Source organism: Uloborus diversus, chromosome 2 (genome assembly GCF_026930045.1).
Source record: "Uloborus diversus isolate 005 chromosome 2, Udiv.v.3.1, whole genome shotgun sequence".
Classification (NCBI taxonomy): Eukaryota; Metazoa; Arthropoda; class Arachnida; order Araneae; family Uloboridae; genus Uloborus; species Uloborus diversus.
The window spans coordinates 72,621,213-72,645,253 of record NC_072732.1 but is presented as its reverse complement, the minus strand read 5'-3'; the positions used below and the strand labels follow the sequence as shown (position 1 = coordinate 72,645,253).

General features: G+C 33.4%; 1 protein-coding gene across 1 annotated transcript; it reads right to left on the bottom strand.

The window, feature by feature from the left end:
* Positions 1 to 651: 651 nt before the first annotated feature.
* Positions 652 to 1,671, bottom strand: LOC129216360 (uncharacterized). Its single transcript, XM_054850574.1, has one exon. The coding sequence runs from the start codon at positions 1,669 to 1,671 to the stop codon at positions 652 to 654; it is 1,020 nt and encodes a 339-aa protein (XP_054706549.1).
* Between the last annotated feature and the right edge of the window lie 22,370 nt (positions 1,672 to 24,041).

Here is a 24,041-nt window from a genome sequence, read left to right as displayed (position 1 = left end):
TAGCAACTGTTTCAACCGTATTAACCCTTTAAGTACATTCTTCCTTATCGTGTTTGTTGTAGAATTGGCAAAGCTACCAACTAAGACGACTGCTTCTGAATGAGCTCAAAACAGAGAAAAGGGAAAAGTAATTGAATATTCTGAATAGGGGGGGGGGAGCTCGTTTAATTTACTTCTATGTTTTTCATTCCGCAAAATGGCATCCCTGATATAAAATAGATGAGTCTCTTTGACGTCGTCCATGGAGCCAGGGCGGTCATTCCAAGCTCGTCAGCTTACGGGATCGAGATTCTCGCTCACGTGATCGATTATGACGTAGAACTGTCGCAAAGCAGCATTCTAATCTTCTTCTTCTTCTTCTTCTTCTTCTTCTGGAGTTCCCGGAAGAAAATATTGTTGAGGACTGCGTACAGCGCGCTTTGCCTCCCTTTCGTATCTTATTTTGAATTAAAAACAGTTTTGTTAAGGCAGATCTTTTTATAGCCGTCTTAAATATATTAAAAATTGCGTAGAATTATATATATTTATATATATATTTATTTATTTGTTTATTTATTTTTGATGGGTGAAGTAACTGCATTAATGTGAGTAAAATATGCAAATAACTGAAGTAATCTGACAGTATAAAAGTAGAGCAAAGAGAGGTCGGGATCAGAAGAGGGCGAGGATAGCCCTTCCGTATCTTGGATCCCTAAGCAAATCCAGACTAAAAATGTCATTTGAACATAAGTTATTAGCCTTTATAGTTTTTATAATAAAGTTCCTTTGTTCAATGTTTTTGCTACAATTCCATATTACGTGCTGGGTATTTTCAATTTTTTGGCAGGTCTCGCAGATGGGGGTATTTGATTTCCTTAGTTTAAACAGTTTTTCTTTAGTTAAGAAGGAATCGGTTAGGATTCTATTCAATTTTGTTTCTTCGCTTCTGTTCTTAATCCACTTATACTTTTCATTGGTTGAGTTTACAATATTTTTGTATTTGGAGAAATATTTTGATCTCTCCCATATGATTTGCAACTCTTTATTCCTCTCTTTTTTTATATAATTTCGCGTGTCATTCCATGTACAGATAGGAGACATAGGTGTCTGGGAGCATGACTCTGCTTCTTTGGCTAGTTTGTCCGCTTCTTCGTTGTCTGGAATTCCCTTATGCCCAGGGACCCATACTATTTTGGTTTTGTTCTTTTTTGAGAGTTCCGATAAGTGGTGTCTTGTGTTGTATACCAGTAGGTCTTCATTTTCGTTTTCTTCTTTTAGTGCTGTAATGGCACTTAGGGAATCGGATAAAATAATATTTGGGGAGTCATTTTTAATAAGGAATTTTGCAGCGTACCAGATAGCCCCTAGTTCCGCCGTGTAAACTGAACAGATGGGTGGGATTTTTATTTTCCTTTTTAATCCTTCCTTTTTGATATAGATAGAAAATGCTGTATTATTTGATTTTGAACCATCAGTGGCCCAGATGTTATAATTGGGGTGTTGTGTTTTGAATTCTTCAAAGGTCTGCCTGATGATGTAGTCTGGGTTTGGTTTTTGAAATTCTTTGTTCTTCAGGATATACTCGATGTTGCTGATGTCTGTTTCCGATTTTATGTATTCTTTACATATGCAATTTTCGTTCGCCCTGGTTTCTCTTTCTATTTTTTCAAGGTTAGTGACTATTTCAAACATGTGTGGTTGGTTTTTTTGGAAATTTTTGATTGAGGTGATATAATTTTTATTCTTTTTAAATTTTTGTTTGCTGATGTATTTTATGTAATTCCATTTGATGCGGGTTTCTATGTTTTCTGTATCTGTAATGATCCTGATTAATTTATTTGGAGCGAAGGTATTAACCCCTAGTGCTTTCCGTAAAGCTTTATTTTCTGTTGTCTCAATTTGTTTTTGATTCCCTTTTGTATCTTTGACTCTGATTGTAATTCCGTAATTGGCTTTAGCTATAATTGTTTGCTTTGTGACGTTGAGAATATTAGCGTAACTGGCGCCAGATTGAATGCTCCCAAGCCAATTTATTACATGCAACATTTTCTTCATTTTTCCATTTAGGTAATTTGTATGAACATTCCACTTTAGGTTGTTTTGAAAATATGTTCCTAGAATTTTGTGATTTGTTGTCCATTTGATGCTTGTTCCCTGTAAGTTAAATTTTGTGGAGTTTTTCTCGTTTTTAGGGGAGAAGTCAATTAAGACGGTTTTTTCTGTTGAGATAGTTATTTTGTTTTCCTTACTCCATTGTTCCAGGGATAATAAGTTTTGGTTTAGCTTTTCCTCTGCTTCGTTTTTGTTCTTCCCGGATACAATGATTGTCATGTCATCTGCATAGCAAAATATTCTTCCTTTCTTTATATAATTTTCGATGTCGGAAATAAAAAGTTAAATAGAAATGGTGATAAGATTGACCCTTGGGCTATTCCTTGGTTAATTATGGCTTTTTCTGAATTCCTGTTGTTCCAGCTTATTATTATCTTTCTATTGTGGAGGAAATTTTGAATCCATTTTATAATTTTGTAGTCTATTTTGAATTGTATGAGTTTTTGTATCAGCTTTGGTATCCAAACGTTGTCATAAGCTCCTTTTATGTCTATGGCGATGGCGTACACAAATCTTTTTTTTCCCCTTAAGTAATAAATTAAGTTGTAAAGGTCATAAAGATAATCTTCCGTACCTCTTTCTTTGACGAAGCCATATATGTAGTTTGGAAACACTTTAGTTTTTCTTCTATTGATTCTGTATAATATTATTTTCTCTATTAGTTTACTGATATTTTGGGTTAGTGCAATAGGTCTATAATTGTTGATCTGTTTGGGGTTTTTCCCAGGTTTCTTAATTGGGACTATTTTTGAAATTTTCCAGTCTTCGGGAATTTTGGCAGTTTGAATGCTTTGATTAAAGACGTTTCTTAATACTTCCAGTCCCTCATCTGGTAGAATTTTAAGAACTTTGTTTGAGATTTGGTCTGGGCCTGGGGCTTTGTCCCTTGTTGTTTTTAAGGCTTTTTTTATTTCTTCAATGGTAATTTCCTCAGACATTATAAGTTCTCCCTCTTGTTGAGATATGTTGACTGTGTCGACCGTTTTTTTTGTATTGTCACTGTTAGAGAAATGTTTCGCAAATAGATTTGCCTGCTCTTGAATATCTGTTACCTTGGTTCCATTGATTTCTATTGTTAGGTTGTTGTTTGTGTATTCCTTTTCTAGATTTTTTTTAAATTCTGTTAACAGTATTGTAAAGCTCTTGGGGGTTGTTTATTTTATAATTTTGTTTTCTCCATTAATCTCTTCTTGCTTTTTTGATATGGTGTTTGAGTACGGCATTAGCTTTCTTGTAGCTAATCCAGTCCTCCAAAGAGGCGGATCTTCTTGCTTTGTTTCTCTTCCTATCTCTGTCTGTTTTTAATTTTGCGCATTTTGGATTCCACCAAAAGTTGTTGTTCATTATTTTGTAACTTATGCTGACAGAATGTTGTCTGATCGTTTCTTTTATGTTTTTGGTTATGTGATTGTATTGAGTGTCTATGGTATTTAGTGGAGAGTTCGTGGGAAGTTTGTTTTTTAGATCCTCTGTGATGTTTTTCCAGTTTTTGTACGATTTAATAATATAGGTTTCGCCTTTCTTTTCTATGTTTGTTTTTATTAAAAATGGGTAATGGTCGCTGCTTCCATGTTCATCCAGGCGTATCCATGAGAAAATTTTATTATTACTGTTATCTATTATTGCTAAATCTAGGATGCCATCTTCTTTGCCTTTATTTATTCTGGTTGGTATATTTTCGTTTAGTATATGTAGATTATTGTCTAGGACCCAATTTTCTAGTTTTTTCCCACTAGGGGTGGTAAGCCTGTCTCCCAAGCTTTGCGCTCTGCTATTAAAATCTCCGACGAAGATTGAAAATTTGTCGGTAATATTGTTGAGTTTCCCGATCGTCGTGTCGTTGAAAACTCCTGGAGGTCTATAACAATTAATTATTTTAAAGGTCCTTTTGTGGAGAACTACGTGGATCATCAACCCAGCTAGCACACGAACATTCGGCCAACGTTAGCTTATTACGTTAGACTTATGTCGGCCTCTTACGTTAGAACATACGTTAAAGTGCACCGTCGGAAAACGGTTATCCAACGATTGGTTTCCAACGTTATCTCAACATTTTTCCAGCGCTGTTCCTACGTAAAATGCAACAGTGAACCAACCAATTCCAAACGTTATTCCAATGTGAATTACAACAGTTAAACAACACTTCTTAACATTATCCCAATATAAATTTCGACGCTTATCCAACAATTTTCCAACGTTAGCTGCAACGTTAGACTAATTATTTTCCGACGCTATTCTGATAAAAAATCAACATTTAAGTAACTATTTCCCAATGTTATTGAAATTTAATATGCACAACCTTAATAGTGTGCTACCTTAGATTGCTATCCAGCCTATTTCATTTGAATTTTTTATTATTTTCCGTCATCAAATCAATATACTTTACCAAATATATATCAAATCATTATTATTTTACAAGCGTAGAAATAGAAATACTAAAAATTAAAAAAATATGCTGAAGCATGGAAATTCTTATATGCTAAAATAAATTAAAATATAGTAGAGAAATAGTACCTATAATTTATGTGACTTTTCGCCCTTTGTGACATCATAACCTTTATTGCTACCTCTGATTGCTCTCAAACCTGTTTCATTTCAAGTTTTTACTATTTTCACTCATTACATCAATATATTGTTTCAAAGAGTAAAAATGCTTTAAAAAAAAAAATGCAATTTATCATTTTCCTATCACTTACAAACGTTTCAATAAAATATGAACAAAAATTAAGATATTTATAATTCTTACCTTTTATTTTTCTGAATAATTACTCGAAAATTATCTTCATAAGCATACATTAGTTTCTTTTTTCTTTTTCAGGAAATATTAATTACCAGCAAGGTTATTCTTAAGACAGAATAAAATCTTTGACTTTAAAATTCTGCCATGAAAAATAACCTAGCTTGTTTGAAGGTTCAATTTTGCTTTGACCTGAAATAAGAATAAAAATTAAAAAAAAACAAAAAATCATACGCATACACATTCAGTTAGTAAATCTTCATAACAATTAAAATGACGTAGGTTAAACTTGAATATCATGAAAAGTACTTATTTTATTGTTTTGCCGAACTATATTATACTCTCCCATTTTTATTCAAAAGTTCATGTTCATTGATTTTTTTTTTTTTTTTTCATTTTATTATTATGGAAGGAATTTTAATGTATTTTATCCATCAACGAGAAAAGTTCATTCAAAGACACAATTTTATTTCTATGGTAAATTGCACGTGTAATTTGTATGACTAGCAAACTGTTTTTAAATATTGTGCGTTTAAAATTACCATCAAGGCTAAGCAAAGGAACAACACGAAATTCTGAAACAAATTCAAAGCATTCACAAAATTCTCTAGAAAACTAGTTAAAGCATCTATCAAAAAAAAAAAAAAAAATCAGTTCGAATGCGCAAACATTTTAAGAATTTCGATTCATCGGAGACCCCCCAAATCGGGAGTCCCCCCCCCCCCCGTTAAAAAAAAGAGAAAATTTATTGAAAGAAAGAAAAACAGTTGGAAAAATGAATTGATTTACTTTGGAAGACTTGAACTTGCGAGGACTGAACATTCGCAGTGAGCAAGTACGACACGTGTGAATGTGTATGTAACCCTGGAATGAAAAGAAAATGGCTATGCGCACTCCTCCCTCACCCCTTTCAAATCCTGGGTCTCAACAAGACTGCAGAGGCGGGGGGGGGAGGGGCTTATGGGACGCATTTACGCACGCTTCGCAGAACGCGCAAATCAGCAACGAGCTTGCAATGAATGGGCACAAATGTGAAACAGGTTTGAAGGTTAGAAATAAGTTGGGAATGCGTTTAGTCGGATATAGGTTGGTTTTAAACCATCCTCCGATGCTTTGAATGATCGAATGAGCGTATGAAAAAAACCAATATCTAACCAAAACATATTTCCAACCATTGCGATGCATTTTCAACCTTTCTCCAACGTAAATCCGATGGTTTGTGCTACCTGGGAAGGATTCCATGCCATGGATATCGCAAGGAATACTATAAGAGGGTAAATTGTCTTTGACATAAGTACACACTCCTCCACCTTTATGGGGAAAGTCCTTTTCCTTACTATAAACTGTGTATCCTTTAAGTCTGGGTATTTTGCTATCGGGTAACCATGTCTCTTGAATGCAAATGATGGGGGGGTTGGACCAAGCGACAATGAATTTGAGAAAATCAATGTTGGCAAGAAGACCTCGTAAATTCCAACAAAGAAGAAAAGTAGTCCACGACGACATTATAACGACAGAAAAAACAACAGAACACAAAACAGCGAGACTAAATATCTCCCGTATCTAATTCAATGTCTTCTGTGTGAAATTCGTTTTGTTCGAATGGGCTCGAGAAAGATAGATCGGTGAGTGATCCCTCGCTTGTCACTGAGTTATTCAGTTTGAAGATTTCTATTTTTAATTTCTCTATTTCCGCGCTTTTTAGGTTGCAGCTTTCGCATTGATGTGATTTAATTTGATTGGTTAATGTTATCAAAACTTTTAATTTTTCGATTTCAGCTCTCAGTTCTTTGATTTCCTTATCTCTGCTATCTAATTTGTCGCTAAGTTCCGTTATAGTGATATTTGCATTGTTTTTTCTTTCTACCTTGTTGTGCCCCTTCGCAGGTTCTTCTGCCTTGGCAACGCTGGCCCAAGTTTTATCAGGGGTGTCGGTTTTTAATTGTGTTTGGGTGGCTTTTTTGATTTTTTCTTTGTATACTGGGCAGTTTTTGTCTGTAGATAGGTGGTTGCCTTCACATCTTATACATTTGGGGTCATTTTCGCAGTTAACATGATCCCCTCCGCATGTCATGCATTTTGTTTTTCCCTTGCAGTCTTTCTTTTGATGTCCCAATTTTAGACAGTTATAGCAAACTTTCGGTTGCTCAATGTATTTTTGCATTTTGTATATGATCCTCCCGATTTTTACTTCTTTTCTGTCAGATTTCCCAAGCTCTTTGACTAGAATAACTGGAATCGGCTCTTTGGATCCTTTCCTGTTGAACCTTATTATTTGAGCTATTTGAACTTTGTCCTGTGTCAAGTATTCCGCTATTTCTTCCAGTTTTATTTCTGTGTCGACATTTTTGATTATGTACTTTGAGGTTACAGTCTCATCAATTATTCTGGTAATGATTTCCGTGTTGCAAATTTCTTTGGTTTTAGAGATATTAATCACTGTATTTAAATTCTTGGTTGTAATTACTAGGTTTTGTTTGCCTGTAAGATTGATGGTGTCATCCGCGGCAATTATCTTGTCTAGTTGCTCGTTGAGGGTTTTAGTGTTATTTGTAGGGATTTTGTTGACAACGCCTGTTATTATCAGTTTTATTGTTTCACAGCCATTTTTGAATGCTATTTTGGCTTTTTTTACTATATTTATTGCCGGTTCATAAACGTTATTGTCAGTTTTTATTTCTTTTTCTCTGCTACTTGCAGATTCAACATTATCTACTTTTCTTTTGGACGAATTTTTCATGTTGAACTCTCATAATAAAAGAAAATCGGGACTTACCGAATGTGGTTCTAATAAGAAATAAATCAGTAGAGTTACCTCCGCACGTGTCGAACGTGCAGACAAAATATAACACCTCCGTACGCAACCTTGTACAGGTTCCTCCTTTCCAATACAACACTCCGCCACGCACAGCTTCTAGCTCCACACCGCACCTTCTCTTAAAAAGCAGCATTCTAATCAACTCGAATTTATCTTGCGGCCAGGTTCGACTAGATTAGAATGCTTCTTTGCATCATTTCTACGTCATAAATTATCACGTGAGCGAGAATCTCGATCTCGCAAGCTGACGAACTTGGAATGATCGCCCAGATTTTATTCTTTCCATTTCATTGCGAGTCAAATTGTATGTGGCCCATCAGTTCAATATTTTTTAAATAAATTATTGAATACAAAAACTTTGTAAATATTTTCTCTTTCACGTTATTGAGACATGGTAATCTTAATCAAAGCAGAAAAAATAGAGATGATTTCTTAAAAGCAATTTTTTTATTTTTATTTATTTATTTATTTTTAAACCTCACGTATTAATTTTCGTCTTTAAAGTGTATGATATTTAGTGGGTTTTAATTTGCATATTACATTATGCGAAAATTACACATTTTATCTTTTCCATGATGAATTCAGAAAAAAAAAAAAGCAAGAATGCTCTTAGTATTTTTAGCTTTTTAATTACGACAGCAATCATGAAAGGGAATGTGAATGAATTTTAATAACACGATTTCTTTAATCTATTAATGTACTCTACCTCTAAAGATTTGAAATCGTGTCATATTCCGGAACTAATTTTGCAAATTTAATTAGTTTTCATTTGTTGTCTCGTAAACTCTGTTTCCAGCGTTTTTTCATAATTGTTGAGTTTTCTTCTTTCTCAAGAGACTCATTTAAGCATCTGCGCAGCAATACGCATATTTCTGTGAATTTTCGTTTAAAAATGATTGTTATCTTTTTGCTGAAAAGCTTTTGTTCTTAAAACATAAGTACGCCCTTGTGAAATTAGTTTCGCTTGTAAGGCTCGAATGGTTTAACAAAGTCATTTTAATTTAGATATTTAAATTGTTTTTGAACAATAATCAGAAACAAGTCAAAACTACTTAATAAGGTGAATTTATTAAGGTTTATTTAACGATAAGATATAAGGGGTGTTAATTGTTTAATGTATTTTTCAAAGATTACATACGTACTTATTGTTCAATATGTGTACCACAAGATTGTTTTTGGATATTTTGGGTCGAAATTTTGCACTATAAACATTTTTATGACTTTTTAGTGAAAAAAGTTTTTACTGAAATTAATATGGGGGATGTGTGGCTTATCTAGGGAAATGGTACACTTCGAGACAGTTTTATTTTCTAATTCCATAAATGGAACAAGAAATAATTAATTAAACTTTAATTTTTAAACATATATAGTTATTTTATTTTTAAAGAGTAACGAGGGTTAAAGTGAAATTTTGCTGAAAACAATTCGAAACAAAGTGAAATACTAAGAAATTTGATGTCCTCCCTCCCGTTGTAACTGGTGTCTTTCAACAGCTTTAAAGCTAAATATAATTTTATGACGCTTTATATTTTGTTTTTGTGTTTTCGGAGCATGCTTGGTTAGGTGGAGGAAAGAATTAAGGGACACAAGATACGTGTATCAAGACTTTTAGTTTAAATCATAACTTAACCCGGCCACGTTTCTCATGGCTCAGCCTGGTCTGAATTATTCGAAAAAAAACCGATGGAATATTTTATTTTCAAGATGTCCACTGGCGTGTCTCTGTTGCATATCTTAATATGCAGATGATGTAACTAGGGGTGCCCATTCCTCCCGACTACAATGGCACCCCTCAATTTTACGAAGTCCCCTTATCCCTCAAGAAATGCGACCCACTAATAAAAAGACTTAAATTCTTCTAAAGTAATTTCTCCAAACGGTTCTGTAATCCTTGCTGTAGCTTTATTTCTAGAATAAATTGCTAAAATATTTATTCACCAAGATGTCCTATGGCTTTTCTCTGTTGCAGATACTTATGTAATGGCTTTAAAATCCCCCCCCCCCCATAAAATGTTGAATTTGTCGAACTAAATATATCGATATATCGAAAATATCGAAATTTTTAGAGCGATATATCGCGATATTGAAATTTTGATGTCGCCCAGCCCTAATCTTTATACATAAAAGGGGATTTCTGTCCTGATGTTCGGGGTAAACTTCAAAACTACTCGACGGATTTCAATCATTTTTTCCCCATAGATAGCCACATTATCAGAGAAAAACTTAGGCTATAATTTATTGGTGAAAACTTAGTATAAAAACGTCGTGATCGAAAAGACTAAATGTCATGTAATTTCCACATTAATTGATTAAATATAAAATTCATCGTTAGGAAAATTCGATGTCTATCAACAGCAATATTAAAAGTAATTATAATGTAAATTTTGAATCAAGGCCTCTCTGGAGCAAGCATTACATTTATTGCTTTCTTAGGAATTGCATCCTCATCTTTATACATAAAGGGCTACTTCTGTCCGGATGTTCGGGGTAAACTTCAAAACTACTGGACGGATTTTAACCATTTTTTCACCATAGATAGCTACATTATCAGGGAACAACTTAGGCTATATTTTATTGGTGAAAAACTTAATTTAAAAACGTCGGGATCCAAAAGAGTAAATGTCATGTAATTTCCACATCAAATGATTAAAGATTAAACCCATTGTTTCGAAAATACGTTGCATAACAACAGCAATATTAAAAGTAATCATAATGTAAATTTTGAATAAAGGCCTCTCTGGAGCAAGCATGACATTTATTGCTTTCTTAGGAATTGCATCTTCATCTTTATACATAAAGGGCTACTTCTGTCTGGATGTCCGGGGTAAACTTCAAAACTACTCAACGGATTTCAACCATTTTTTCACCATAGATAGCTATTTTATCAGGGAACAACTTAGGCTATATTTTATTGGTGAAAAACTTAGTTTAAAAACGTCGTGATCCAAAAGAGTAAATGTCATGTAATTTGCACATCAAATGATTAAAGATTAAACCCATTGTTTCGAAAATACGTTGCCTTACAACAGCAATATTAAAAGTAATCATAATGTAAATTTTGAATCAAGGCCTCTCTGGAGCAAGCATGACATTTGTTGCTTTCTTAGGAATTTGCATCCTCATCTTTATACATAAAGGGCTACTTCTGTCCGGATGTCCGGGGTAAACTTCAAAACTACTGGACGGATTTTAGCCATTTTTTCACCATAGATAGCTACATAATCAGGGAACAACTTAGGCTATAATTTATTGCTGAAAAACTTAGTTTAAAAACGTCGTGATCGGAAAGAGTAAATGTCATGTAATTTCCACATCAAATGATTAAAGATTAAACCCATTGTTTCGAAAATTCGTTGCCTTACAACAGCAATGTTAAAAGTAATCATAATGTAAATTTTGAATCAAGGCCTCTCTGGAGCAAGCATGACATTTGTTGCTTTCTTAGGAATTTGCATCCTCATCTTTATACATAAAGGGCTACTTCTGTCCGGATGTCCGGGGTAAACTTCAAAACTACTGGACGGATTTTAACCATTTTTTCACCATAGATAGCTACATTATCAGGGAACAACTTAGGCTATAATTTATTAATGAATAACTTAGTTTAAAAAAAGTTATGTTGGAAAACAATAAATTTTATGTAATTTCCCCATGTTATGATTAAACATAGAGTAAAGAAATATACATAGAAAGGCACCGTCTATGGTAAAAAGGAGATGAAATTGAATCCGCAGTTATGGGATACAGCGGTGCAATGATGAGCGGGGTTAAGATAACGTGATCGCTTCGCGAGTAAAGTTTTCACCAATCTCGCAAAGATACCGTATAAAGTAGCTGGCGGATTGGTTTGCAGTTTAATTCATGTTTTAATGCAATTTCAAAAACGTGCTTCATAAACTTGCAACAATATCTAAGTTTAAATTAACAACCAATTGAGATTCAGTAATTTAATGTTTTGAATCAAGATATATCTCAAAATACTTATCAAGAAGCTAAGGATCTTGAGATACAGCTGTGCAACTTCCGGCATCAACTTCTTAGTATAGCAGGATCTCTCTATGTAATTTCTTTACTCTATGTGATTAAATATAAAACCCATTGTTACAAAATTTTGTTGACTAACAACAGCAATATTAAAAGTACTCATAATGAAAATTTTGATTCAAGGCATCTCCGGAGCAAACATGAGTTTAAAATCATTTAAACATTTGGAAACTCTACTTTTAGCACCCTGAGGGAAACATAGTAGAGAGCTTTTTTAATTTCTTTTTGTGTGTGTGTGTACTATTTAATTAAATGAAGCAAGCGCACGGTTTTTTTAGTGATCTTTGTTTTTTTTAGTTCATATTTTGGAAATTCTTCAAATTTTTATGTGCTTAAATTTGTGCTTTCGTTTCTAAATGAATATTCGTTGGTTCTTTATACTTATTTCTATTTTACTTTTATGGGTAAAGAAGAAGCTCGATTTTTAATCACGTCAAAGGGGTGTGTTTTAAGTTCCTTCAGTTAAAACAGAAAACAAAACAAAGTAGCGATTGTTTCTTACAATTATTACTGACCCAGGCAACGCCGGGTATTTTTGCTAGTATAGATATATAGTGACTGTAAGACTATATTTTTTGTTGATCCGTTTCCTTCTTTCCCTTAAAAACCAAATAGTTTACCTACTTTAGAGCATAAATTGAACCTAGTGGCAAAGCAGCTCATGGAGCTAAGGGTCTACTGTCTACTGTGCCCATTTCAGTTTCCATGGGGTTGCTCTGGTTGTCTGAGGTGCAAATCCGTTGTTTTTGTTAAAGCAGTAAGCCGAACGCGGAGCTTTAGGTCATGCAACATATAATTGCCCATGAGAGAAAGTCTTATTCTGAATTTCAGCTTTTATTTTTGCAAATATTCTTCTTGTGCAGTATTTACAGTCACATCGAACTCCAGCGTATTGGATATCGAAGTCGATTGAACTTGAACGCCATATCTGTCGAAATCAATGCTATTCTTGAAAAAAGTACGTCATTTAGCCCGTTCATATTGTTTATCCAACACATCCCGACTTATATTTCACCCCTATTTAAGAAATCTCGGGCTCCCTATAGGTTCGGGGCCGGGATAGCATGCGTAACTTCTCTCTCCCCTTTGCACGCCCCTGTTTCAATTAGATATTTTCCTGACTATTGATTCTTTTTGTATTGCGTAACTTTGATAAATGCTTCGGATTGATACAAATGTCATTACAATGTATAAATTCCTAACTTTTTCCTATCTTGCTTTTATGACCCTCATTACTTACCCGTACACTATTTTTTTTGCGTGCGTGTTAGCGATGCACATCTTGATCGTTTGAGATAATAACTAAGCAATGTAATGGATGGTAGTATCTTAGAGTGTCAAGAATTCTTCGTAATTGCTCACTTCTGAGATGCAAAGATATATCGCGATGGTGAAACTTGTCCTTAATCATTACAATTGCTACCTCATAAATTAGTCGTGCATTATCGCTTGCAGGGATATAATAGCACGATTGATAATTCTATGGTTGGCAAATGGAATGACATCAATTGCATTTTTGAAGTTCGGAGTTCAATTATTGTTTTCTTTGAACAATTTTTTCAACAAATCAACATCATGCTACTCTACTTCAGTAGAATTTGATATTGAACATTAATTGGTCATTTTGTCCTCCCCGAGAAATTAACTTAAAGACATTCATATTCATTGTTGGAGAAATGAAGCAAAGGCCCATGTCTGTTTCTGAAAGCGTTGCATAGAATGAAATCATCTGAAAATATGAGTTGTAAATTCTTATGTATCAGTAATTCGATTTAAAAATTATAAGACATCGGTGGTTCTACTGGATGCTCAATTTCTGTTCGCTTCACTTTTTCGCTCACGTAGCACATTCCCAAAGCTTCTTCTTTAAATTTCATTGCGGTAAAATGTGCACAAGTTTTCTGTTTTTCCACTTCAAACGAACTAATTAATCATTAAAATAATTTCTTATCAAAATACCAAAATTGACACTGCGGGCGTATTACCCTGAGAATAAGCAATTCGTCCCACTCCATCAAGTTTTATTCCTCCCTTGAAATATCATCACAAAACATCAATAAAATTAAATTTAGTCTTCTTAATTTAAGCAATTATTAAGGATTTTTTTAAAGCAATTACTTACCTTTTCCCCTAATTTTTGTATTGGGAGAGGGGAACTTCCGAATGCAGTCACATATCTTAAAAATTATGTATTTCACACTTTTCTTCAAAATGTAGTAAATAAAGTCGAATATTTGATTTAGTTTTGACTCAATTCAACTCAAGAAAAATCTTTTAAGGTGAGGCATATCATCCTGTCGATTCATAAATGAAGCAAATAACCTGTAGTTAAGATGGACATGTGTTCTTTTTATCAAGGTTTATGACGCTACTCCCTAGCGTTCAATCAACCAGTCAATGAGACCGAAATCAACATTAGCAACCTATTTTTTAACGTTCTCTTACTCTTTAATCAGATAAGTCAACAGAACGATTATTAAAATAATCAGTTATCCAACGTTTTAAAGCACAAAAAAAAAATGCAAATTACAGCAGTCACATGTTTGGGAGTTACAATGAACAGCTTTTTCAATGCAAAAAAATATGAGCTTCTAGATGAAAAGTCATACGAGAAAAACAAAACAGTTTAACAGGAGATAGTACATATAAGTACCAAAAAATAGAAAATAAACAAAACGAAAAAGATAAAATGACACCTGGAGCAGAAATTTATTACATACTAGCCGCCTGCGGCGACCAGCTGGTCCGCCTTTTTACGCCATTCGCCTTTTTGCGCCAGAGTTGCCTCCTTCGGCGGCTGCTTAGACAATTTAGCGGCGGTATTAATCAATGTTTTTCTCTTTTTTCTCAATATTATCATTCGCCTTTTTACACCGATGTTGCCGCCTTCGGCGGCTGCTTAAACAAATTTCGTGGAGGTATCAATCAATCTATATCTATGTATATCATTAGTAGTTTGAATAAAATATTTTCTAGATCTATCTCCAGTTCCGTCGTTTGGAATATTTTTAAAGGAGGGGGAGACACAAACGACGTAGTCTTCATGCAAATTTTGTCGAAAAATAACAAAATGCACTTCCACTTTTATGTGAAAGCATTGTTTTTTCAAAGTCATGGTGTGTGGGGGGGGGGGGGCACTAACACCCCGTTGAAATTCCTTAAATGACGGGCATGCCTCTTTCTTGCTGTCCATCTGCTATATCGAACTCTATATTTGTCTATCTATCAATTTATACGATCTGCGCATATCTACCTCCTGACAGTACAATCTTTTTTTACTTATATAAGTATTAATTCGAAAACAAAAACATTTTTTGTCCACTCAACCTCTATCTATCTCTGTATCTACCTAACCTAACCTAACCCGCCAATTCGTAACAGAAACGAAGATCATGCAAAAAATCGCGGGCTTTATTTATTTAATCAAAATAGCCCTCAAAAATAAAGGCTCTGTGTTCCCCGTAGTGTTCAAAAAGTAGTTCTTGCAAAAAAAAAAAAAAAGGTGAAGAGAAGGCAAACGATTTCAGTTGGATCACGTGATGAGGTAAGCTCGGAACTCAGCCGGCAAGTGAACAGCTCGCGTTGTGTTCTGCCATTAAAAAAATTGTAAAAAAAAAACTATTGCGTATTTTACAAAACTTTTTTCTTCTGAAGGGGGCGGAATGTTTTTACTATTACCAACTAAAATTTTAGAATTGAGGGTTCAATACTTGTCGCAGGATGGGTTTCGAAAAAAACTAAACCAAGAAAAAAATGTAAAATAAAGGTTTTTCCAAAAATTTATAAAAAATACAAAAATTGCTCTATCTTCAAAATTTTTTCATTCATCATATTTAAAATTAAATTTCCTACACAACAGTACAAAAAATATCCGTCTGGCGCGATTGGTTCGGGATCTGTGAGGTCAAAAGTACTAAAAAGTGCTAAAAACAACATAAAACATTAAATAACTTTTTTTCTAATTAAAATATCAAAAATCGAAGCCCGAGGTGCACATTTTCAGCAAAAACTGCACCTGTGTACTAAATTTCATCTTTTTAGGCCTTACCGTTTTCCCAGGATGCGCGCCACAAACACACACACACACACACACACACACAAACATCTTGTTTTATTATATGTATAGATCGTTATAATCGTTTGTATAGAACGGTTATTGTTAATATTATAGTTTATAAAAGTACTAAATTAGATCACATGATAAAAATTGTCACACTTAAGTTTAGGCTTTCTTTAAAATCGTAATTTTTAGTAGAAGTTTGTAGAAAATGTGGGGGTAATTATAAAAAATCCCTGGGGCCGTTATTCCGGCGGGCGAGATTTAATTTCCCAATATTTTGAAAATAATACATTTGTTGCTGTTCTTTAAATGGCTACGTTTTTACATTACGCGTCACATCACTGTAGGAAATATTAGTGAGAAACTTTTTGTCCACCTCTGAGAAGTTGAGCTGTGGCCTTGAGCAAGTACATTTCTTTCAAGGGAGAGCAAACAGTAAGAAGAATAATTGTTAGCGCAGAGTCGGGCTGTCATCAAGCCTGTTGACCTTCAGCCGTTTTTCCTCACCCCTATTTTAGCAAATGGAACCGTTTAATTCGCTGGCCATCGGAACTCAACTTGCCAGAAGCGGACAGTACTACAGCTTGCAAATCTGAACTTCTTATTGTCTTTTAACAACGGGCTACACATTGACTTTATCTGTCGCTTAACAATAGGCTAAATTACATATTAATTAATTGATAAATATCATTGTTTTTAGTTAACTCTTTTAATTTTAAGGATAAATTCTAAGCGCGAACTCTTCCACCAGAAAAGGACGTTGTTTGAAACATTCAGGTCAACACATCCACTACTTTTCATCACTTGCGGTCTTGCGGTCACAAACCTACTGATGCATGATTCATATATATATATATATATATTAGGGTGCGTCTTATTTTTAAAGGTGTTATTTTTTTATGAGGCACCTTCTCATTTTGTTCCTTTGGAGGAAAAAAAAATCTCATATATTAAAAATAAAAATTGAATAATATTTAGAGGGTGCTACCACTGCTGCAAAATTGGTCAACTTTCTCTCTTTTTATTTTTTTTAAATTTTTTTATTTAGTCTGGATAATAAGTAGCAATCAGTGAAAAGTTTGTATTGTCACATGGAAGTAACAAATAGAAAAATTACAATATTGCTGAATGTAAAAGACCGAAAATGTAAACCTGTGATAATAATGGCATTACCGAACCTTCAAACGCTTTTTTGACATTATTACATAAAATGAGAATCATGAAATGCTTATTATTTTCTGGTATATATAAGAAATAGGTATTTGTGTTATGTTAAACCCAACCAACCAAATGTCATGTTGATTAAAAATATGTCAAGAGCTAATTTTTACACCATTTTTTTTTTTTTTTTTTTTCAAAATGAATGTAATTTTAATCACTGGTAGCACCCCTTAAATTATGTTCAAATTCTATGAAACTTTTATGTGTGTATTTTTTCATCAAATGGAAGCAATTAAAGGGGTGCCCCATAAGAAATTCAAAACTTTTTTAAAAAGTGCATTATAAGACACACCCTAATATATATATATATATATATATATATATATATATATATATATATATATATATATATATATATATATATATATATATATATATATATATATATATATATATATATATATATATATATATATATATATATATATATATATATATATATATATATATATATATATATATATATATATATATATATATATATATATTACACCAAAACGATATCGAATTTTGAACGTTTTTTTTTTTATCTGCATAAGTTTACTTTGTTTCAAACATTTTATTGATAATCAGAACGTATATCTCTTCCTGGGCACTTCCTTATGTATTGTAATTAAACAGTTGGTTTTTTAAATCATTTTTTTTAGCTCCGCGATCGGAAGGTACTCTACAGGATAACACTTAGGGACAAAGTACAAGTTCACCAAGCATTTTGTTTCACAAAAGATATGATTGAAACATATGCAATAAAATAGGCAAAAGTTGAAATAATATTTGGTAAGAATTGGAGAATAATTACTCAATATGAAAAAAAAGGGGGAACAAGAAAATGAAAGGAATCCAAAAGAAGCACTCTTTCTTATTTTTTTTTTCCTGTCTCCATAATGCATGCAGAAATATTTCGTCGTTTCAATTAAGTTTTTATATTTAAGATTAACACATGAAAACTATTACAAGTTTTATTTATTTACCAGCTGACCCGGAAAACCTTGTTCTGCCACATAAATTATTTCTAGTAAATATTTTGCTTCACAATTGAAAAATGACGAATGTATTACAAGTGAGTGGGGATGGGATATATTACGGAAAAAGGAATGAAGCGCTGTAGAAGACGATGATCACCTATAAAGACAAAGAACATCAACCATTCATTTTTCCGATACAATTTATTTCATTAACATAACGAACAAATTTATTGTTTGACCTCTCAAATGTTAAACGTAGTGTAAAAAAAGTAACATATTTTTTGTCCTAAAGTACAACAATGAAATAATGAAAATCAATATTCATTTCGAGGAGAAATTGAGTGAACGACATTTTTTTGTCAGCCCGTTTTAGCCAACACAAATAGGCTCGAAGGTTTGCTCACGCGAGAACATGCCACGTATAATTTTCTATGCGAAAAACTAGTGTCCAAATCTAAGCCGCAAACTCGAGTATTGTTTATACTTGCGAATTATTGATTGTCATCGCAAATGCCAACTTAATGAAGGCGTTTGAATTTAATTCGCACGTTTATGGGAATCATTGGAATTCGTGGCAGCAAAACATTTTTGGCTGGTAATTCATCACTCAAAATGGTGGCTTCGATAACGTTTTTCATCATTTTTTAAGTATCAACCGCGTTCCATTGCACAAACGTTGTAGGTTCAAATTTCGAGGTAAAACAATCGGAGATCCAACTTATAGTTATAGAAAGTGGCGGAACATGCTTGATAAATTTAGTGAGTTCAAAAACTCTGTTGTATAATTTGCAGCTATGTTAGCATCACAAACTGTATCGATCGATTTGTATGGTACCAAATCGTCAGGCAATTACTGCTGTATCTTGAAGTTTAAATCTTCTACGTCCACATTTTTTGTTAAAATTGTTCTTCTGCCAGCCACTCCTAATTTATGTATTGTGTGCGTACAATGGGAAATATGCGGTAGTGAGAGCATTTTGAGAATCAACAATAGTACATTTTTATGCATCCAGTATTTTCATAGGCAGCATTTTTTAGATTTTGTAGCATTTGGACACACATGTTTATTCTTAGCAGGACTTTTCCACGTTATGATATAGTGGCAATGATTTCAAGCAAGCGTTGATCTGATTAGGGTACGTTGAACGTGGAATGAAGGGAAGTATTTGTCTGAAATCACCTGAAAGGAGTGAGTGCCGCCGAATAATTTCTCCCTGTTTTTCATATTGTTCAGTGTTCTGTTCAGTGTTCTTGAAGAGAATGTTTTTGTGCTATAGTGCATTCATCTCAGGTGATAATTTTGCATTCTTTCAGTACTGTGGTCATAGAAGATTGTTTTCTTTTGTTGCACACTGCAACTGGTTTTGAATATTAAGTCCCATGCCAGGTTAAATGCTGCATTTAGAGTTCTATTGCCATCAATAAATTTGCTGCAATGCCAAAAGATGCTCGAGAATTAGCGAAAAAAACTGTTTGTTCCACCTAGGGTGCATTAAAAAAATAAATAAAAAATCCACTTGTCTCGCCGAAAATGCCAGGGGTTCAATTACGAAGTATCTATCCAGTCTTTTCTTTTTCTTATATTGACCTTTTTTCTTTTATTTGGCGTCCGAAAATTATTACTCTCCTACACGCACTCTCCTATGTTTTAATCCTGAATTTCCCAGACATTGAAATTGAAAATCAGTGTAAAATCCTTGCTTAACTTAATTACAAACATTTGATTTGTTAACAAATAGAGGATGGCAACAAGTAAAAATTTTAAATCACTGAGGGTTTTAATTGTTTTACCAGAGGTCATTTTGAAATTTGGTAGCCAAGCAAATTTCCGATAGGAGCACCCTAACTACCCAGCAGTATATTTTTAGTACCTATTCTCATACCTACAGAAAATTTCATAGAAATCGGTCGAGCCGTTTGGGAGGAGTTCAAGCACAAACACTGTGACACAACATTTTTATATATCAGATTAAAAAAAAAAAATTTTTGCCATCTTTAGTTTGTCTGCAAATCAAATGTTTAATTAATTTAAGCAAGGATTTTGTACGATTTTCAACGAGTTTTTGCATTGATTTTCAACGGTGGTTTTTTGAATGGTTTTAACAATGTTTTTTAAAATGTTTTTTAAAATGTTTTTTAACAATGGTTCAACAATGGTCTTTACAATGATTTTCAATAATAGTTTTTACAATGATTTTTAACATGGGTTCAATAATAGTTTTTACAATGATTTTCAAAAAAAAGAAAAAAAAATCTGGATGGAGATTCCCTGATTACCTAGCGTAATGAAATATACTTTAAGTCATACCTAACATACCTAAAAATACACATCAAAAACTTGATAAAAATCGGTCGAGCCGTTTCGGAGGAGTTCAGTAACTAACACCGTGACAAGATATATTTATATATTAGAATTTAAACAAAGAGAACGGAAACATCTATTCACATAGGGTTACTATAAATCTGCAGGGTTGCCAAAATAAAATTATTTACGCCAAAAATAAGACGACAGCGCCAGATTCCCAATTATCGAAATATCCTACTTAACGGTATGAAATATACTTTATGTCCGATTCTCATACCTAACAAATACACATAAAAAATTTGATGAAAATCGGTCGAGCCGTTTCGGAGGAGTTCAATAATTAACAATGTGACATGACGACGTTGCTAGTTTAGTTTTGTTCCATCTTTAGATGTTCGTTTTTAATTATTTAAGTTTTATAGAAAACCTTTTTCTTTAGAAGTAGTAACTGCAGTAGTATACATAAACATAAAAGCAAGAGCGTCAAAATTATTCTGCGTTGTGAAGCAAGCCAAATGTGTAAAAACTCCTCTGTTTTTGTTTTAAACTCACGGTTACTGGCTCCTTTATGAAATTTTTTTTAAATAAAACAATAATAATTAAACGTTTTAAGAAAAATGAAAACTATACTATCATAACCAAAGTAAAACATATAATTAAATATTTTTCAAGACTAATTACCACGTTTATTAATTCCAGTTCTGTCTTAACTAACTGCAAGAATACACTGCGCAAATCAAACCAATCCGAATACAATGCTTGATTTAATTTCTGCCCAGGGAATATCTGTAATCGTTAAAAAGAACTTGCCTACTTAGCAAAGCCTGATTTCGTTGGATGCTTAAGCTGAGTGAAGGAAATGGCACGATTATCGGAAACCACCAAAACATTATGACTGCGGTCCGAATGACAGCATTGAAACCTCTAACAATTAATTCGACAGCATTTCCCTAGTGATCTCATCTTCAAGTTTTTCAGTTTTAAAAACGTTAAGGTGTTAGGTTTTCGGGATCGTAATGCAGTAGGGAAGACCGGGGTTAATTGTTACACGGGGTAAGTTGTTACATTCGAATTTAAAAGCAACCGCCAGGAGAAACTGACTTTCCTTGCAGTAGATGATAGCACTCACCCATCTACATTCCCTGACAAACACTGGAGTGCTTGCAGTCAGTAGCGTAGAGAGTGCTCAAGAAAAACGGTTTTTTGAGTCTGGAAGTAATTTTTCTTTCCGCTGTTATTTTTCTATTTGTGACGAAGCCGTTGCAGATAACGAATTTATTTCTATACCACGTGAAAACCTACATTTTTAGGTGTTAACATATTTAAAAGTTTTGTACAAAGCTATAAAGCCATTAATATATGCCAAGAACTAAAGTGGCGTCGTATAGGGCAAGTTGCTACAATTTTGTTGGGGTTAGTTGTTACAAGTAACAACTTGCCCCATGCAAGTTTTAATTTAATACTAGCCGCCTGCGGCGACCAGCTGGTTCGCCTTCTTACGCCATTCGCCTTTCTGTGCAAGCAGCCACCTACGGCGGCTGTTTGGCTAACTTGTCATTTACCTTTTTACTTCAAGTTTGCCGCCTTCGGCGGCTGTTTAAATAAATTTGGCGGCAGTATTAATCAATCCATCTCTATCTCTTTTTTTTGTGCCACTCACAATTTTACGCCAAGATTGCCGCCTTCGGCGGCTCTAAATTTTCTCATCCATCTCTATTTATTTTAAACTCCCCGCCCATTTCCTAATAAAAACAAAGATCACTCAAAAAAAAAAAAAACACTTTTTACACAAGTAGAGCAAAAAAAAAAAAAAAAAAAAAGCTCAAATTCCCCGTATGTGTGAGCAAAAAGTAGCGTTTGCAAAGATAAAAAAAACTCTCTCGCTATTTTTACTGAATCAAATTCGCACAACTATGAAATATAACGTAATATATAGATACAGCAAAAGGTCCAGCTAGGGGGGGGGGGAATGGAAAAAGAAATAAATGCAATCCCTAAAGAAAACAAAAAAAGGAAAGAAAAAAAGCAAGCGCTGCCGGAAAAACACGTGGTCATCACGTCATAAAATGTAGAAGTAAGCTATATAGTAATAAAAAAAAAAAAGATTAACATTGCTTGCGATTACGATTCCATCGTAAATATCGAATCGAAATCCAAGTAGTGACGTCACAGGCATAAAAGATTGAATCGACCGATGCTAGAAAAGGCATGAGTGTTCAACATTAAAAAAATTGTTTAAAAAAAATAAACTATTGCGTATTTTTAAGAAGTTTTTTTTCTGAAGAGGGCGAAATGTTTTTACTATTACCAACATAAATTTTAGAAATAAGGCTTTGATTCTTCTCGCAAGATGATATTAGAAAAAAATAAAACCGAGAAAAAAATGCAAGTTAAAGGTTTTTTCAAAAATTCATAAAAAATACAAAAATTGCTCAATCTTCAAAATGTTTTCATTCATCATATTTAAAATTACATTTTCTACACTATAGTACAAAAAATATTTGTGTGGTGCCATTGGTTCGCGGTCTGTGAGGTAATAAGTACTAAAAAACACATAAAACATTAAATAACTTTTCTTCTAATTAAAATATCAAAAATCGAAGCCCGAGGTGCACATCTTCGGCAAAAACTGTACTTGTATACGAAATTTAATCTTTCTAGGCCTTACCGTTTTCCCGGGAAGCGCGCCACACACACACACACAAACATCTTATTTTTTTATATGTGTAGATTACGTGTTCTTTCTAAATGTGATATGGCGGGGGACTATAAGAACAAGACGGGCAGAGGCAAAACACCTAAAGAAACATACCTGGATGTGGCTAAAGAAGTAAATGCATTTAATTCATTACGAAAGGTAGACGATGAATTTCATGACACTAGAAAGATTCTGCAGTAAGATGAAAAATGCTAGTGGTGGTAAGTAATATTTCTGATCTGTTTTATTGCATGATTTAATTCATATAAAATATTGTTGTTGGATGACCATAGTAATAATAGTAATAATTCTGATCTCTTTCATTCTATGATTAATTTATTGTTAATATGTATGGTTGAATAAATAATAATAATAGTAATAATTCTGATCCCTTTCATTCTATGATTAATTTATTGTTAATATGTATGGTTGAATAAATAATAATAATAATTACAACAATAATAATATATAATGTATTTTTCGAATGGGTAGGTCTTTCTCCAACGCTGCAGGAGTGCAGAAGTGAAGACGATTCGCAAGCAGAAACATAGGTCAGCGCCACTTTAATAGATGCACCTTTGAAAAATGTTTTGCAAGTCGAAGCTGGAAAACAAAAATCTGTGAAAAGGAAATTGTGTCTAACAGAGAAGAAATCAACAGACACAAAGAAAAAAAAAGCAAAACGGTGCGTCCAAACAGTGCGTCCTTCGGATGAAGATGATTAAGACTGGTTCTGCATAGAGTGCTCTAAACCGTACTCAGAATCCAAAAAAAACAACTAAACGGCTTCAATGTCGCAATTTTGACAAATTGGCATACGACCGATGTGCTAAGTTTAATAAATTATATGCTTGTGAAAATTGTAATTCGGACAATGATAATGGTGATGATAGTTTATTAGAATAAGTGATTAATGAAGTAAATTTGTAAAACCTAAAAGTTTTTGGTTTTCAACGTGGTTAAGAATTTTTAAAATTTAACAGAATTAAACCAGAAAATGTGTAAAATTCATTTCATCACTAAAATATGTCTCATGTAACAACTAACCCCATATACTGTAACAATATGCCCCATGGTGGGGTAAGTTGTTACAATCAACGTC